General features: G+C 47.2%; 1 protein-coding gene across 2 annotated transcripts in view; it reads right to left on the bottom strand.

Moving 5' to 3' along the window:
* Positions 1 to 5330: 5330 nt before the first annotated feature.
* Positions 5331 to 17785, bottom strand: part of LOC136576364 (DNA ligase 1-like) — an 89809-nt gene continuing 77354 nt past the window's right edge. For both annotated transcript variants that reach the window (XM_066575582.1, XM_066575586.1), the window contains 3 exons: positions 7106 to 7158; positions 6139 to 6224; positions 5331 to 6056 (listed from right to left, as the gene is read on the bottom strand). In XM_066575582.1, coding sequence (XP_066431679.1) covers positions 5607 to 6056; positions 6139 to 6224; positions 7106 to 7158 — 589 coding nt within the window. In that variant the 3' untranslated portion in view covers positions 5331 to 5606. The remainder of the gene's footprint in view (positions 6057 to 6138; positions 6225 to 7105; positions 7159 to 17785) is intronic.

Raw genomic sequence — 17785 nt, 5'->3', positions numbered from 1 at the left:
TATGGAATTATTTGCGTACACTTTCACGCTGACAGCCTAGCTGCGTAATACTGAAGCACTACAACTCCCAGCAGGCACCCAGTAAAATCCACACAGTCAGAGGTAGCCCTAAGAAGGACCGTTGCAGTTCTTGTAGACAGGATCCTACACTACCCACTTTCCCTATGTCAGCAGCACTTTCCCTATACTCTGTATAATAGACTGAGAACGCTATAGCTGTAATAGCCTGCACAGCCCGAGATGAAAAAAAAAATTTTGTGCAAAACTGTTCCCAGCCAGCCACAACAGTAATGCACACGGTCAGTTGTGGCCCTAAGAAGGACCGTTGGGGTTCTTGAAGATAGGGAAAGTGGTAGTGTAGGATTTCTATCTCAGCAGCACTTTCCCTATACTCTCCCAGTGTGTGTCTGAGGCGAGCTATCTAGGGTATATGACTTAAAGGAGATGTCTCGAGGAAGCAGTTAAATTTTTTTTTTGCCCAGTCCCCCCCATTAAGTACACATTACTAAGCCCCCCTGTAAATGACATTTCTAGCTGGTTCGTACTTACTGTTCCAGCGTTTCAGCAACTTATAAAAGTTTTCTCAAGATGGCCGCCGGCTCTTTCCCCGTCGCTCGCTGCAGCCCGACGTGCGCGCTCCCGAGACGCCGCCAGCTGTGTCTCCATGGCAACCGGACGCATCGCAGCCGCCGACCAGACGCCCCGCAGCCGCCGACCAGACGCCCACCGCCAGGCAGCAGGTAAGGCGCTAGCCCCCGGCTCCCCAGCGCTAGACCCTCAGCCCAGGTGAAGGCCCCGGAGCCCAGCGCTAGGTTCCGGAGCCCAGCGCTAGTTCCCCCGGCCTAGCGGCGGCCCCCCCCGGCCTAGCGACAGCCCCCCCCGGCCTAGCGACAGCCCCCCCCGGCCTGGCGGCAGCCCCCCCCGGCCTGGCGGCAGCCCCCCCCGGCCTGGCGGCAGCCCCCCCCGGCCTAGCGGCAGCCCCCCCCGGCCTGGCGGCAGCCCCCCCCGGCCTAGCGGCAGCCCCCCCGGCCTGGCGGCAGCCCCCCCGGCCTAGCGCTAGTTCCCCCATCACAGCGGCAGCCCCCCCCGGCGCAGCGACAGCCCCCCCCCGGCGCAGCGGCAGCCCCCCCATCGCAGCGACAGCCCCCCCCCGGCCTAGCACTAGTTCCCCCATCGCAGCGACAGCCCCCCCCCCGGCGCAGCGCTAGTTCCCCCGGCGCAGCGCTAGTTCCCCCCCGACCCATCACTTACCTGGGACGCTTCTCCGGGGTTGCTGGGCTGGGCTGGGCTGGGCTTCTCCGCTGGGCAGCTCCAGTTTCTGCACCTTCCTCTAACAGAGGAAGGTGCAGAATGGCCGCTGCAGCGCGCTCCCGAGCAGTGACAGCTCGTCTGCGCATGCGCAGAAGAGCTGTAGCGGGGAGCACACTGAAGCGGCTCGTGCTGAATAGAGAAGACCGGACTGCGCAAGCGCGTCTAAAAAAGCAAGCTGCCGGCGAATTTAGACGGAACCATGGAGACGAGGACGCCAGCAACGGAGCAGGTAAGTGGAATAACTTCTGTATGGCTCATATTTAATGCACAATGTACATTACAAAGTGCATTAATATGGCCATACGGAAGTGTATAACCCCACTATAACTTTAAGGTCCCCTGTCCATGGACGTTATTTCGCCGTCAGTAAATCGCCGGCGAATCACGTCGTCTGAAGCTTTCCATAGCATTGCTATGGAAAGCGCCGGCCCCGTGTCCACGAGCAGAGAATCGTTGCGATTCTCTGCTTGCGGCCGACAATTCGCAGCACGCTGCAAATTGCCACGATTCTCCGTGGTCAGCCAATCTGTCAGATAGGCTGACCGGCGGAGATTTGTCTGCGGCTCCTGCTCCCGGGCAACGCCCGTGGACAGGGGACCTAAGCCCCTTCTTTCACTTGCAAATTTTTAAGAGTTCTTCAAAACATGATATGGTATTTTAATTAGTACCAATGAAAAATGCAACTTGTGACACAAAAAAAACACTCGGCCAGCTATGTGAATGGGGAAATAAAATTCAGGATTTTTTTAAAAGTATGGAGGAGAAATGACCGCCCATTTACACGGGCCGACAGTTGCTTGGTTTTTACGTAACTCCAAGAGGTGAGCAATTTCCTGCTCAGTGCCCAGTTGGTGGTCGCGTATACATGGGGCTACCATCGCCCCAAATCGCTCTTTGCAGCGATGATTTGAGTGATAATCGCCTATGTAAAGATACCTTTAGGCCCAATGTCCACAGGCGGATTTGATTTGCGGAATCTGCAGGGGACACCCGCACTTCAATTTACACATGCAATGGAAGCCGTCCAATCTGCGGCCCGTCCGCAGCAAAGCAGGAGTTTAAAAAAAAACTATATTGCGCATGTGCGCCGCAACACTGGCTGTCAGTTCCGCACACGTCTGCAGTGGAGAAAAAAGAAGACGGGCACAGATACGCAGGGTCGCCGGCTGGGGCCAGGTTCAGATTCCACTGTGGACTTCCGCATCGGGAATCCGACCCGCCCATGGACTTGAGCCCTTAAGTTGTTTTCATGTAGCATTTCATGTTCAGCGCTGGTTCTACCCCAGATTTCCATCTTCGGTGCAGAATGCTGTATAGGGACTGACACCAGGATGGAGCCAGGACAGAAGCATGCGGCTCAATGTGAGGAGGAGGAGACCTCTTTGGTCTGTATTTCGCATGGTTTCCATCCCTGTCAGTCTTTATAGCTGGATAGAAAAACGCTGATGATGATGCTTTTCTATCCAGCTTTAAATGCTGACAGGGAATAAATGTAATTGGAGTTAAGTGGCCCTACTGAGATTCCTACACGGGGCCCCATCTACAAGGAATTAAAGATTTCATAAATGTTACAAATGGAAATGTTTATACGGTTAATTTGCTGTATGACTAAACAGCAGCTGTAACTTATATGTGGACCTTGTAGAATTAAAGGGTAGCTGTCCCCTTCTATAAGCACCATAAACTAAGTATGATGCTTATAGGACAGGTCCTGCGGAGTCCCGGGATGTAATGTTTATACTTACCAGGCTCCCCGGGAAGTCAATGCTCAATCTATCAGCGTGACTCTTCATTCAGTCCGTGTGCGCACTCCCATAGAGAACAGTGGAGCGCGTGTGACAGCGTGGGAATGAGGAGTATATACATTACATCCCCGGACTCCGCGGGACCCGTCCTATAAGCATGTGTCTTAGTTTATGGTGCTTATAGGAGGGGACAAGTTCTCTTTAAAGAGTTTGTATGAGATGGGAATAATGGGTCTGACTGGGTATGAGCTGTGATACCAGATGCTACATACTGACAAGAGGGGCGCTGTTTCTAGATAAAAAGGCCCCTTTTATCCAAATCTCACACATCTTTCTTTCTTACTAGTATAAACGAGACGGCACACAGGATATATTTCTAAGGTTGTTTATTTCCAGTATATACTTTTATTATATCGCTAGTATTATTACACTGTTTTCCTATCACTGTTGTTATAATATCACTAGTTTTATCATTCTACTATTATTATTCCATCACTATTATTACTATTATGTTATTGTTATTATAACGCTATTATGTTGTATATAAAGCTATCAGACTACTGCTAGAATCATTAGACCATTTTTACCCTATCACTAGTATTATAAGGTTACTGTTATTATCAGTGTACTATGTTGTTCTATAACTAATTCTAAGATGCCTAACCCTAACATTGTTGATCCAGAAGAAGGCGAAAAAACCCTGGACACATTCAGCCAATTGGTGACCAGGCAAAAATTCCTTCTTGACCCCGGGAAAAGGCGATCGGTCCTAGAACCCCGGATCAAACTCTCTAAAGCAATTACCAAATTCCTAGTTAGTATTATATTTTTAACTCTATTAAGACTATTATCATATAATTTAAAGAGTATCATTACTCTTGTTTATAATTACTAATATATTATTATTACTTAGATGCTAATACTACTACTATTTCACTATTACTAATATTAGACTATAAGTAAGCCTAAAGCTTTAGATCCAGAAGAAGGCGAAAAAACCCTGGACACATTCAGCCAATTGGTGACCAGGGAAAAATTCCTTCTTGACCCCGGGAAAAGGCGATCGGTCCTAGAACCCCGGATCAAAGCCCCTCACGCAATTACCAAATTCCTAGTTAGTATTATATTATAAATACTATTATATTATGATTTTAAGAGTATTATTACTATTATTTATATTACTAATATATTATTACTTTTGTGCTAATACTACTAATATTCTACTATTACTAATATCACACTATACCTAACCCTAACATTGTTGATCCAGAAGGCGGCGAAAAAACCCTGGACACATTCAGCCAATTGGTGACCAGGGAAAAATTCCTTCTTGACCCCGGGAAAAGGCGATCGGTCCTAGAACCCCGGATCAATATATTATAAATACTATTATATTATCATTTTAAGATTACTATTGTTCCTAATTACTAGTATTACACTATTATTACCTGCATGCTAATATCATTACTCCTCAATATTATTATATTATAAACCATAAACTACTATTATATTATTTTACAGCATTATTACTATTGTTTCTTATTACTATTACACTGTTATACTATCTATACTAATATTATTACTATTACATTGTTTATACAGAAGATAAGCAATTTTTATAATTATTACGTTTTCTGAAACCATTAAAGGGGTGGTCTCGCGAAAGCAAGTGGGTCTATACACTTCTGTATGGCCATATTAATGCACTTTGTAATATACATCGTGCATTAAATATGAGCCATACAGAAGTTATTCACTTACCTGCTCCGTTGCTAGCGTCCCCGTTGCCATGGTTCCGTCTAACTTCGGTGTCTTCTTGCCTTTTTAGACGCGCTTGCGCAGATCCGTCTTCTCCCTTCTTCTCCCTTCGGCTCCGCTCGGCAGCATCGGCATTTTGGCTCCGCCCCCTTGTACGCATCATCGCGTAGCTCCGCCCCATGACGTGTGCCGGTTCCAGCCTCCTGATTGGCTGGAATCGGCACATGACGGGGGCGGAGCTACGCGATGACGCGAAAAGGGGGCGGAGCCAAAACTCCGATGCTTCCAAGACCAGCCGAAGGGAGAAGATGCATCTGCGCAAGCGCGTCTAAAAAAGCAAGAAGACACCGAAGTTAGACGGAACCATGGCAACGGGGACGCTAGCAACGGAGCAGGTAAGTGAATAACTTCTGTATGGCTCATATTTAATGCACGATGTATATTACAAAGTGCATTAATATGGCCATACAGAAGTGTATAGACCCACTTGCTTTCGCGAGACCACCCCTTTAATCACTATGAGTGATATTACACTAACCCTAACGCTACAATTATTGATCCAGAAGAAGGCGAAAAAACCCTGGACACATTCAGCCAATTGGTGACCAGGGAAAAATTCCTTCTTGACCCTGGGAAAAGGCGATCGGTCCAAGAACCCTGGATCAAATCCCTTCCTACTATTATTGCTGATATTTTTATTATTTTACTATTAATTTATTTATTTTACTATAATTACTATTATAAAGATTATTATTATATTTTTATTACTATTGCTGATGTTACTGCAATAGTTCAGAGGTGGAGGGTGCTTCGCAGGATCGTCCACATGATGTTCTTCTTGCCCCACATGCGGGGGCTGCCGTGGCGGATGGAACGCTGCCCGATCCTGCTTCTTCTCAGTGACCGGTCCTGAATCCCTCTCAGTGGGTCAGATGGAACATCACTGCTGGATTCCTGGTCCTCTTCTTCCTCATCCTCAAGATCTTCTTCCTGTCTTTCTGCCTCATCCTCAATGTTCTCCTCTTTTTCTTCCTCTCTTCTCCCCTCCTTCATCTCTTCTTCCTCATCTTTTTTCTTCTCCTCTTCTTCCTCGTCTTCATCCTCCAGCCCTTCACAGAGCATGCGAGCAATGGCTGCTCTTGCTCGCAGTGCCAACTCTGCCTTTGTTGGTCTCGGTCTGATGACTTCTTTAATAGTTGGCAGATATTGTCTCTGGGCTTCTGGGTTTGTTGGCATGAGGCGCTTAAAATAGAGTGGATTAGTAAATTGTGTGCTCAGGTGACTACATATATACATGTCCATGATAGCTGGCACGTTTACTCACCTCCTTCTTGAAGAGAGGGGACGGCAGGAGTTGCATACATTTCGTCACCAGTCGGTACTCCTCCGCTGACGTGGCGCTGGCATAAGCTGAAGAGAGAACAAGCAGATAATGAGCTCAATCATGGATGTAGAGGAAGAGGCACAAATCTGACCTATATATGTAACCTGCTCGCTGCTCAGAGTGTGACGTATAAAGGTCAGTTAGCAGCCATCTGTTCTCTCTATCTCCACCCTGTACTACATGGTCACCAGTTTCAATATCCAAACCCGCTGCAATTACCTATCCCCAGGACAATATGTTTTGGAGAAGCAGTTGTCCAGATGGGCCATCTCCTACAATCTGAGCCCACCACTAAGATCAAGTTGACAATTACTGGGTGCCTTGTGTCCTCACTGCATCCGTCAGATATAAATGTGCCAAACTTATCCATCAGGATCCATTAACCCAACAGAGACCAAAAAAGCCTCCCCTCAGCCTCTGTTGGGTCAGTATATCTCAGTACCATTTTTGAGGCATAGAATAGCATATTAGATAACACAAATCAATCTACACACATATACAGAAAAATATATCTGTATGTTTTATTAAATTGGAAGCCTATAAGCAACATATCCCAGTGTATTCCTACACATTGGAAGGTATACCAGCAGGATGCTTGACTATATATACAATCTAATGTACAAACCCCTAAACATGGCTACACAACAAGACATAAAACCGAAAAAGAAAAACACCTACCACACCATAATATAAAACAATATCTTTATTGTAATAAAACATTTATAAATAAAAATACATAACCAATGCAAGGGGGCGCCGCAGACGAAGGCAGCTGTTTTGGCCAAAAGATATGTCGTGTACCCTAGAGCCCTCTTGCATGGGTTATTTCGCCCCCTGCCTACCCGTTATCCCAGCCCAGGGAGAGCTATCCCTGACAACAGATGAGGAAGACAATGAAGAGTCCTACCTGATCCAAATCCGAAGCTGCTGGGCTCTGTAGTCCACATTGTCTCTGATAATCTGCATCACATCCAAAGCACAAAGAAAAAAGTGGTGAGAAAAGTTCTCTTAAAAGTCTTTCAATACATTATTACTGAGCTATGCTGCATATACAGAGTACTCATATACACAGAGAGCTATGCCGCATATACAGAGTACTCATATCCACAGAGCTATGCTGCATATACAGAGTATTCATATACACACAGAGCTATGCTGTATATACAGAGTGCTCATATACACACAGAGCTATGCGGCATATACAGAGTACTCATATCCACAGAGCTATACTGCATATACAGAGTACTCATATACACACAGAGCTATGCCGCATATACAGAGTACTCATATACACAGAGAGCTATGCCGCATATACAGAGTACTCATATACACACAGAGCCATGCTGCATATACAGAGTACTCATATACACAGAGCTATACTGCATATACAGAGTACTCAAATACACACAGAGCTATGCCGCATATACGGAGTACTCATATACACAGAGAGCTATGCCGCATATACAGAGTACTCATATACACAGAGAGCTATGCCGCATATACAGAGTACTCATATACACAGAGAGCTATGCTGCATATACAGAGTACACATATACACAGAGAGCTATGCTGCATATACAGAGTACACATATACACACAGAGCCATGCTGCATATACAGAGTACTCATATACACACAGAGCCATGCTGCATATACAGAGTACTCATATACACACAGAGCTATGCTGCATACACAGAGTACTCATATACACACAGCGCCATGCTGCATATACAGAGTACTCATATACACACAGAGCTATGCCGCATATACAGAGTACTCATACACACAGAGCTAAGCTGCATATACAGAGTACTCATATACACAGAGCTATGCTGCATATACAGAGTACTCATATACACACAGCTATGCTACATATACAGAGTACTCATATACACAGAGCTATGCTGCATATACTGAGTACTCATATAGAGAGCGCTATGCTGCATATACAGTACTTATTTCAGTTTTTCAGGACATTTGGTACATTAACCGGTAACATTAAAAACTATAACTCGTCCCACAAGAAAAAAAAAAGTGACAAAAAAAAATATATGACCGTTGCGACTCTTAGAAGGCGGAGACATAAAACATGAAAATGAAGAGGCAAATAATGTGTGTCCTCAAGGGGTTAAAGATGGGTTCCTGCTCTGTAAGACTGAGTGACCCTGTATTACATTATGCACAGTTATTTACATGAGGACCATGTAGTGCTACACTAATCCTGCTGGGGGCAGTCACCTGGTTATAGCTGTAGGATCCATGTAATCAACTCATCACCAGCAGGTCTGCGCTATGAAAGGAGGGAATGCTGTGAATGGCACTAGGGGGCGCTATCCTCATATAATCAGATCATGTTAGTATACAGGATGCCCACTGTTGTCGGAGTAGGAGAGCTGCTCAATGCCAATTGATTAAAGGAGATCCTTGAGCTCCCCCAGAAGTTTTGTGAAAGTGACAACAACCCCCTATGCATAACACATCTAAAATATGGGACCCCAGAAAATAAGCCGTGTATAGAGATAAATATATGTTCATTACATAACCGCCCCGGCTCCACCCACAAGTACTTTGGGTTACATTACAGGGAAATAATACAACAGAGCCAGCAGGAAATTTCTAGAACTCTGAATTAAAGGGGTTGTGCCAAGTTATAAAGAGCCCCCACTTCACAGGATCCACAGGACGGGGTAACTTTATGATCAGCGAGGGGTCCGACTGCTGGGAAACCCACCGATCCCAAGAACACAGTTCTGGTCAGTCCCTGAGTGAATGGAGCAATCGGACCCCCACTGATAATTTGGGATAACTTTATAACTTGGCACAACCCCTTAGAACAGTGTTTCCCAACTCCAGTCCCCAAGGCACCCCAACAGGTCATGTTTTCAGGATATCCTATAGTGAGAACGCCTGTTGGAATGTCTGAGGCACTGATAATAATCATATCACCTGTGCAATACTGAGGAAATCCAGAAAACATGACCTGTTGGGGGGCTTGAGGACCAAAGTTGGGAAACACTGTCTTAGTACATAGAAGAGACATCATTCCATTACCTGAGATCACGCAGAAACGTGCGGTTGTTCGTCGTCACTCACTGCTGAGCTCTAACAGACTGAGCACAAGTGACAGTTGGAAGACTTTCAAACACCAATCCTGCGATCCTATTGGTCAGTCACTGATGCTGTAGCCATGGTGACAGATGTAGCTGCAGGTTCACTATATGGATATCCTTATATCATGGTGTGAGATGTGACGCCGTAGAGCTGAAGTGACGCCATTATTCTGCTTTTAGCCACATTCACACAACATTTAGGAACATTACTTTATCTTTCAGTTTTATTAATTTTTTCCTCCCTAAGTTATAGAAAATGCTTTATCTGCAGTGTTTCTACTACAAAAAGGGAATGTTTTATCTTCGTGCTCCTTACACTGAGGTCACATTTAACCCCTTCAGTGGCCGGTTTCTTACCACCCTGTCAGACCCACCAGGGCAGGTGTTTTAAATGGGACAATCATTTAATTTCAACTAATTTTTCGCGTTCCCAGAGCCATAACTTTCATTTTTCCATTGGCACGGCCATATGAGGGCGTGTTTTTTGCGGGACGAGTTGTACTTTTTGATGTCATCATTTTTGGGTATATATAATGTATTGTATAATTTTTGTAAAAAAAACTTGTAGGAAGATTGGGGGGGGGGGGGGGGGGGGGGGAGAAATTCTGCCATTTGTCTTTTGGACTTCATTTTTCCGGTGTTCAGCGTGCAGAATAAATAATGTGATAACCTTATTCTCTGAGTCACACGATTCCGGGGATACCAGGTTTATACTGTTTTTTTATGTACATTTAAAACATTTTTTCTCTCTTAAAGGTTTCCTTTTGTGTCTCCACATTCCTAGAGCCGTATTCATGTTATTTTCCCATTGCCAGAGCTTTAGAAGGCCATGTTTTTTGCAGGATGAATTCTAGTCTTCATTTATCTAATTTTTGGGAACATATAAAATTTTGATCGCTTTTTATTCCATTTTTTCTAGGGCCAAGATAAACAAAATCTAATTATGGCATGTTTTTATTTTTATTTTTCACTGCATTCTCTGAGCAGTACACACAATGTAATAAAGTCATTCTACAGGCCAGTACGATTATGCCAATACCAAATTGTAATAATTTTTTGTTTTTGGCTACTTTTTCACACTGAATGGCTGCGATTGGTTAACCAATCAGAATTAGCTTGTTGGAGGTGGGGCATTCAAGCATAGGCCAGGTAGCCGGCTCAGGGTCGACTCAGCCTTCCATCCTTCCGAGGTCGGTTGGCTCGCCGGGCCTCGCAGCTCCACTGCCGCACCCCCTCGCCTTTGTGAGGGTCGACCCATAGTACCGCCCAATCGTGACTGTCAACCTGAGCACTATTTCTATGCCACCAACCGCAGAGTCTTTGCCCTCAGGGAGACGCGCGCATTTTACTTATCACAACAGAATGCAAAATTCCGGCCGAAATCTTAGCTCCGCGTGCTGAAAACCCTGAAAGAGCCAACCGAAATTAACCACTAGGAGATTGCCATTGGAAAAACAGTGGCTTTGTCACCTGCCTATCTGCTTATTCCACCAGCTCCTTTGCATACGTCACTAAGCAAGCGCTGTGAATGACTGGCACTGTAGCTTTATGGTTAGTGTAGCACCACCCGCAAGGCGATTCATTATGGGCATTTCAAAGCAGCCATAGGCCCGCGCCCAGGGTAATGGCTCCAAATTGGCATTAGAACACAGTGCGGCCGGTGGTGCTGCAGCTGAACCCCAGGGGTGTAACACCTTACGGGGCCTGAAAACTGAAAGCATTGTCGGAAGGGAGCTGATGACAGCTCAGCTGTCAGAGGTGGTACAACAGTGAATGGGAGCCTCCATGCCCAACCGTATCACATCTTCTATGAAAGCTGGAGCAACAGGGAACTAAAGAGTCCATGCCAGCCCGTATCACATCTTGCATCCAAGCAAAAGGTGGCCCTGCTTAGCACTAGAGCATCCATGCCCCCCAGTATCAAATCTTGTATCCAAGCTAAAGGCGGTGAAACAGGCTACTAGAGCCACCTTCCCCTTCTCCCACCCCCGTATCACATCTTATATGAAAGCTGGAGTGTCCCAACAGGGCACTAGAGATTCCATGCCCGCTCGTATCACATCCTGAATCTAAGCAAGAGGTGGCCCAACTTAGCACTACAGCATCCATGCCCCACCACACCGTAGCACATCTTGTATCCAAGCTAGAGGCGGTACAGCAGGGTACCAGAGCCTCCACGCCTGTCTATATGGCATCTCGTTTCCAAGCTAGACACTGGACCAGGATTATAGATGTAAACCGACACATAGTTACATTGTGAGCCTCGTGTGGCGCAGAGCATTAGGGCAGTGGCCGTGCATGCTCTCGCTCACGACCTGAAGTATATGCGGGTTCAAACCCCGCATAGGCCAGGTAGCCGGCTCAGGGTTGACTCAGCCTTCCATCCTTCCGAGGTCGGTGAAATGAGTACCCAGCTTGCTCATCCCACAAAAAACAATTGATTTTTTAAACGAGTGGAGGAAAAAACGAAAATGGAAAAAAGGCAATGTCCTTAAGGGGTTAAGGGGCACCTTGGGACCAACCTTTTTACCTGCTGAGCCTCACCAGCAATCAAACAAATTGAAAAAAGTACCATAAACTAAATCCTCCTGGTTACCTGCAGAACTAATTCACTGACCCCTCCCTGCAGTATCCTCACGGCAATAAGACTCAGGATTGAGTCATGAGGCGGGTCTCCCCGACAGCCCCCGTCCGCCCGGACAGAGGCGGCCACCCACCTGACAACCCACGTCCCCCAGGACAGAGGCCGACCCATCTCCTTGACAACCCCTGTCCCCCAGGACAGAGGCAGCCTTCCCCTGACAACCCCCGTCCGCCGGGACATAGGCGGACTTCCTCTGACAACACCGATCCGCCGAGACACAGGCGGCCTCTCCCAGAAAACACCCGCCGCCAGGATAGAGGCGACCTCTCCCTGAGAACTCCCGTCCGCCGGAACAGAGGCGACCTCCCCTTTACAACCCCCGTCCGCTTATACGAGAGATACCACGGATGTACTCAAACGGCTGGAAGGCATATAATCACCGGATACGATACTGGCGAGTTTGGATGTAGAATCCCTCTACAGCTCTATCTCCCACTCAGGCGAACTGCAAGCTGTGCAATTCTTTTTGAACCAGAGAGGTACACATCTAACATAGTAAGAGTATCCAGCTCACTCGGATTAAGACCCAACTCGGAGCATTTTTTTCCTGCTCTGGATAGAAAAAAAACCCAAAACAAACAAACTTGTGCCAGCGTAACTTTCTTAAGAACAGTGAAACATCCTTGGTCCAAATGGAACAGTCAAATTTATTAGTAGGAATCAAGGACAAGCCTTTCCTCATTACTGCCTGCTCAACCTCTGACCCCTCAGGATACATTGATGATCTGTAAATCATCTTTCATGGCTGGGGGTGCAGAGTGCGATTGCCTCTCATGAGAATTGATCAGACTTCTCACGGGGGAAGATCTATTGACCGCTATTCAGGAAACCCCATGCCACCGCGATTCCTCAACATATAATTCAAAATTAGTGGGTCTAAAAACTATGCTCCATTTGAGTTAATCTTCCCCTACCATGCATTCTGGGTATAGTGCCACCCCTACCCCTAGTTCTCTCTGGGTAGGACCCTCTTTAGACGACTCATTACCAGAGATCACAGATCCCTATTGCACTGAAGAGGTTTCCGTTCCCTCAGATATCCAGTATACTTTTCTATTGCAGGTTTGAGTGTTTCTCCTTTTTCTCATCTTCTGTCTCTCCTGAGAACCCCCGGGTATCCTTAATCATTTCCTCTAAGCTCTTACTCTTCTTTTCTAGATTTATCTTCTCTTCCTCTAATAATAGATTTATGAGCCTAAAAGAGCTTTCAGTGGCCTCCTTCTCCCACCGTGTCATGAAGGGACCCGTTCTTAGTTTTGGTGGTGGCAAAATGTGAACCCTCAGCCCGTGAGGTACTATTTTGTGTTCTAAATAGTTGGTCAGCCGCTGCACCTCCCACCATGACCTTATACATTCCTTATAGGGCCTAGTTTAAAAAAAACTCTGCGCTGTGTTTTTTTTAACTGTGTATTGTTTTCTTGTTTTTGGGGGGCTCTCTACTGGGAACCCCTTTTTTACCCTGCAGCTCTCCCTATGTTTAGGGGATTTGAGATCGGTGACTTCAGAAAGGAACAACAGGACCTTGTGGCGCACATTCCATTTGTTTTTTTATAGGGCCTAGTGAGATTCTTAAAGGCATAATTAATCAAAGTAGCTTGAGTATGTATGTCCAGATCTTTATTCGTGAAAACTGATTTGGCCTCTAATAGCCAGGGGGCAGTATTGATGCTCCCTGACAGAAAACCTGCCATTTCAATTATAAGCAAATCACCGGGGCAGAAAGGTCCTTATAACAACTATTCCATCACCGAGAAGAACAGAAAAAATGAATTTTTTTCAAATATAACCTTTAATAATATTCCTTAAAAACAAGGTGTACATATATAATATTCCACATGTGTCTCCAATACAGAGAGATCACAAATCATCCCAAATAAAGATCCTACAGATCACGGGTGAGATCACCTTCAGGGCAATGTATATAGATGAATCACCAATATTGGTAATCATTATGGAAGTCCCCAGCAAAGTATCACGTGTATCCTTTCCTTTATCATGTTCTTAAATATTCTCCTGTGCTTGGTGTATACACTTTTATACTGCCCCCTATGTACAAGAATATAACTACTATAATACTGCCCACCTATGTACAAGAATATAACTACTATAATACTGTCCCCTATGTACAAGAATATAACTACTATAATACTGCTCCCTATGTACCAGAATATAACTACTATAATACTGCCTCCTATGTACCAGAATATAACTACTATAATACTGCCTCCTATGTACCAGAATATAACTACTATAATACTGCCTCCTATGTACCAGAATATAACTACTATAATACTGCCTCCTATGTACCAGAATATAACTACTATAATACTGCCTCCTATGTACCAGAATATAACTACTATAATACTGCCTCCTATGTACCAGAATATAACTACTATAATACTGCCCCCTATGTACCAGAATATAACTACTATAATACTGCCCATATGTACAAGAATATAACTACTATAATACTGCCCATATGTACAAGAAAATAGCTACTATAATACTGCCCATATGTACAAGAATATAACTACTATAATACTGCCCCCTATGTACAAGAATATAACTACTATAATACTGCCCCCTATGTACAAGAATATAACTACTATAATATTGGCCCCCTATGTACAAGAATATAACTACTATACTATTGGCCCCCTATGTACAAGAATATAACTACTATAATACTGCCTCCTATGCACAAGAATATAACTACTAGAATACATTAAAAACCCCATTGATTTACATTGGGCCAGTCGGACCTACGTTTTTCACAGATATATTAGGTGCACGTCTTTTTTGGTGTGTAATACGCACCATTACAATCTATGGGTGCAGTAAATAGTGAATGTGCATGTTATATTACTTCATGGGCTCACCTGAATAAGGCTGCACATTCACCCCCCATTTCTATGGGTCCAAGCTGTAGGCTTCCAAAGCCCTTTTCTGGCACAGCCTCTCCAACTCATCCACGTGCTCCGTGCCGCCATAGTACCTGTCAGTAGAGGCAGGAGAGAACATGAAGACCCTCTTTTTGGTGTCCTAGTGTAGTATAGCGCCTGCTAGAGGAGCTTCACACAAGGTGTAAATTTTGCACAATTTCTGAAGAGAAGATCCACAGCATTTACAGTCTGAGCCGCGTGGAGGAGATGTAAACCTCTTCCACATGGTGCATAAAGATCTGCACAAGTCAGTACAGAACGGATATTTGGTGCGGTTTTAAGTCCGCAGCATGTCAGCTTATACTGTGGATATTCAGTATGAATTCCACCCCTTCAAATGAGGGTGTGAAAAACACACCAAAATTCACGTGTTGCGTGTATGGCGACATTGATTCTTGTGCCGACTGCACTAAAATCTGCAGCGCCAGCTGGACAATCATACTAACAATTGTTCGTCTTCATGCAATCATCTGCCGTGTGTGAACGCAGTGATGAAACGCTGATCACAATGCTTTGTCGACCAGCACACGTTACAAGTAGCCAAGAATTGGCCGATGGAAGAACTCCCTAACGCAGGGTTTGTTGCACAGGAGTCACATAACCCGAATAGCGCTGTATGCAGAAAACAGCAAGAGACTGTCTGGAACAGACATTTTTGTTGCAGAAGTCTTCATACCCTTTATGTAAAGCAGCTCTAACACTCAATATGAGGGGCTCCTAGTTGGGTCTCTCTGGGATGGGGGATTGTCTAAGGCAGTGGTCCCCAACCTTTTTGGCACCAGGGACCGGCTTCAAGCAAGACCAGTTTTACAAGGCCCGTAAGGGTTGGCCGGGACATGGGCGGGGCTTTGGTTATATGGGGCGGGGTTATGAAGGGGGTTGGAGTTTAGTGCATTCTTATTTAATTATGACATTTAGAATGTCCTGGCAGTACACACATAGGGCAGTATATAATCTATCCCCCCCCCCCAGCACACAGATAGGGCAGCACATAATTTGTCTCCCCCCTCAGTAATAGACAGCCCGCACCCCTCAGTTATTAGCAGCCCCTCCCCCAGTAATAAGCAGGTCCCCCCCCCCATAATAAGCAGGTCTCCCAGTAATAGACAGCGCCCCCCCCGTAATAGGCAGCCCCTTCCCATGTAATAAGTAGCCCCCACGCCATCCAATAATAAGCAGCCCCCCAGTAATAAGCAGCCCCCCCCGCAGTAATAAGCAGCCCCCCCCCCAGTAATAAGCAGCCCCCCCAGTAATAAGCAGCCCCCCCAGTAATAAGCAGCCCCCCCCCAGTAATAAGCAGCCCCTTCCCCTGTAATAAGTAGCCCCCACGCCATCCAATAATAAGCAGCCCCCCAGTAATAAGCAGCCCCCCAGTAATAAGCAGCCCCCCCCCCAGTAATAAGCAGCCCCCCCCCCAGTAATAAGCAGCCCCCCCCAGTAATAAGCAGCCCCCCCCAGTAATAAGCAGCCCCCCCCAGTAATAAGCAGCCCCTTCCCCTGTAATAAGCAGGTCCCCCCCCCCAGTAATAAGCAGGCCCCCCCAGTAATAGGCAGCCCCCCCCCCAGTAATAGGCAGCCCCTTCCCTTGTAATAAAAAGCCCCCCCCCCGGTAATAAGTAGCCGACCCAGTAAGCAACCCCCCCCCAGTAATAAGCAGGCTCCCCCCCAGTAATAGGCAGCCCCCCCCCAGTAATAGGCAGCCCCGCGTAATAGACAGCCCTCCCAGTAAGCAACCCCCCCCAGTAATAAGCAGCTCCCCACCCCAGTAATAAGCAGCCCCGCGTAATAGACAGCCCCCCCCAGTAATAGGCAGCCCCCCCAGTAAGCAACCCCCCAGTAATAAGCAGGTCCCCACCTCAGTAATAAGCAGGTCCCCCCCCCCAGTAATGGGCAGCCCCTTCCCAATAATGAGCAGGTCCCCCTTCCAAGTAATGGGCAGGTCCCCCCTTCCCAGTAATGGGCAGGTCCCCCCCTTCCCAGTAATGGGCAGGTCCCCCCCTTCCCAGTAATGGGCAGGTCCCCCCCCTTCCCAGTAATGGGCAGGTCCCCCACTTCCCAATAATGGGCAGCCCCCCCCCCCTTCCCAATAATGGGCAGCCCCCCCCTTTCCAGTAATGGGCAGGTCCCCCCCTTCCCAGTAATGGGCAGCCCCCCCCCTTCCCAGTAATGGGCAGCCCCCGCCCCTTCCCAGTAATGGGCAGCCCCCGCCCCTTCCCAGTAATGGGCAGCCCCCGCCCCTTCCCAGTAATGGGCAGGCCCGCCCATTCCCAGTAATGGGCAGGCCCGCCCATTCCCAGTAATGGGCAGGTCCCCCCCCCCCCCCTTCCCAGTAATGGGCAGGTCCCCCCCTTCCCAGTAATGGGCAGGTCCCCCCCTTCTAAGTAATGGGCAGGTCCCCCCCTTCCCAGTAATGGGCAGGTCCCCCCCCTTCCCAGTAATGGGCAGGTCCCCCCCCCTTCCCAGTAATGGGCAGGTCCCCCCCCCTTCCCAGTAATGGGCAGGTCCCCCCCCCTTCCCAGTAATGGGCAGGTCCCCCCCCCTTCCCAGTAATGGGCAGGTCCCCCCCCCCTTCCCAGTAATGGGCAGGTCCCCCTCCCCTTCCCAGTAATGGGCAGGTCCCCCCCCCTTCCCAGTAATTGGCAGGTCCCCCCCCTTCCCAGTAATGGGCAGGTCCCCCCCTTCCCAGTAATGGGCAGGTCCCCCCCTTCCCAGTAATGGGCAGCCCCCACCCCCTTCCCAGTAATGGGCAGCCCCCACCCCCTTCCCAGTAATGGGCAGCCCCCACCCCCTTCCCAGTAATGGGCAGCCCCCACCCCCTTCCCAGTAATGGGCAGCCCCCACCCCCTTCCCAGTAATGGGCAGCCCCCACCCCCTTCCCAGTAATGGGCAGCC

The sequence above is a fragment of the Eleutherodactylus coqui genome, chromosome 8 (genome assembly GCF_035609145.1).
Source record: "Eleutherodactylus coqui strain aEleCoq1 chromosome 8, aEleCoq1.hap1, whole genome shotgun sequence".
Lineage (NCBI taxonomy): Eukaryota > Metazoa > Chordata > Amphibia > Anura > Eleutherodactylidae > Eleutherodactylus > Eleutherodactylus coqui.
This window is presented reverse-complemented; position numbering and strand designations above follow the sequence as displayed.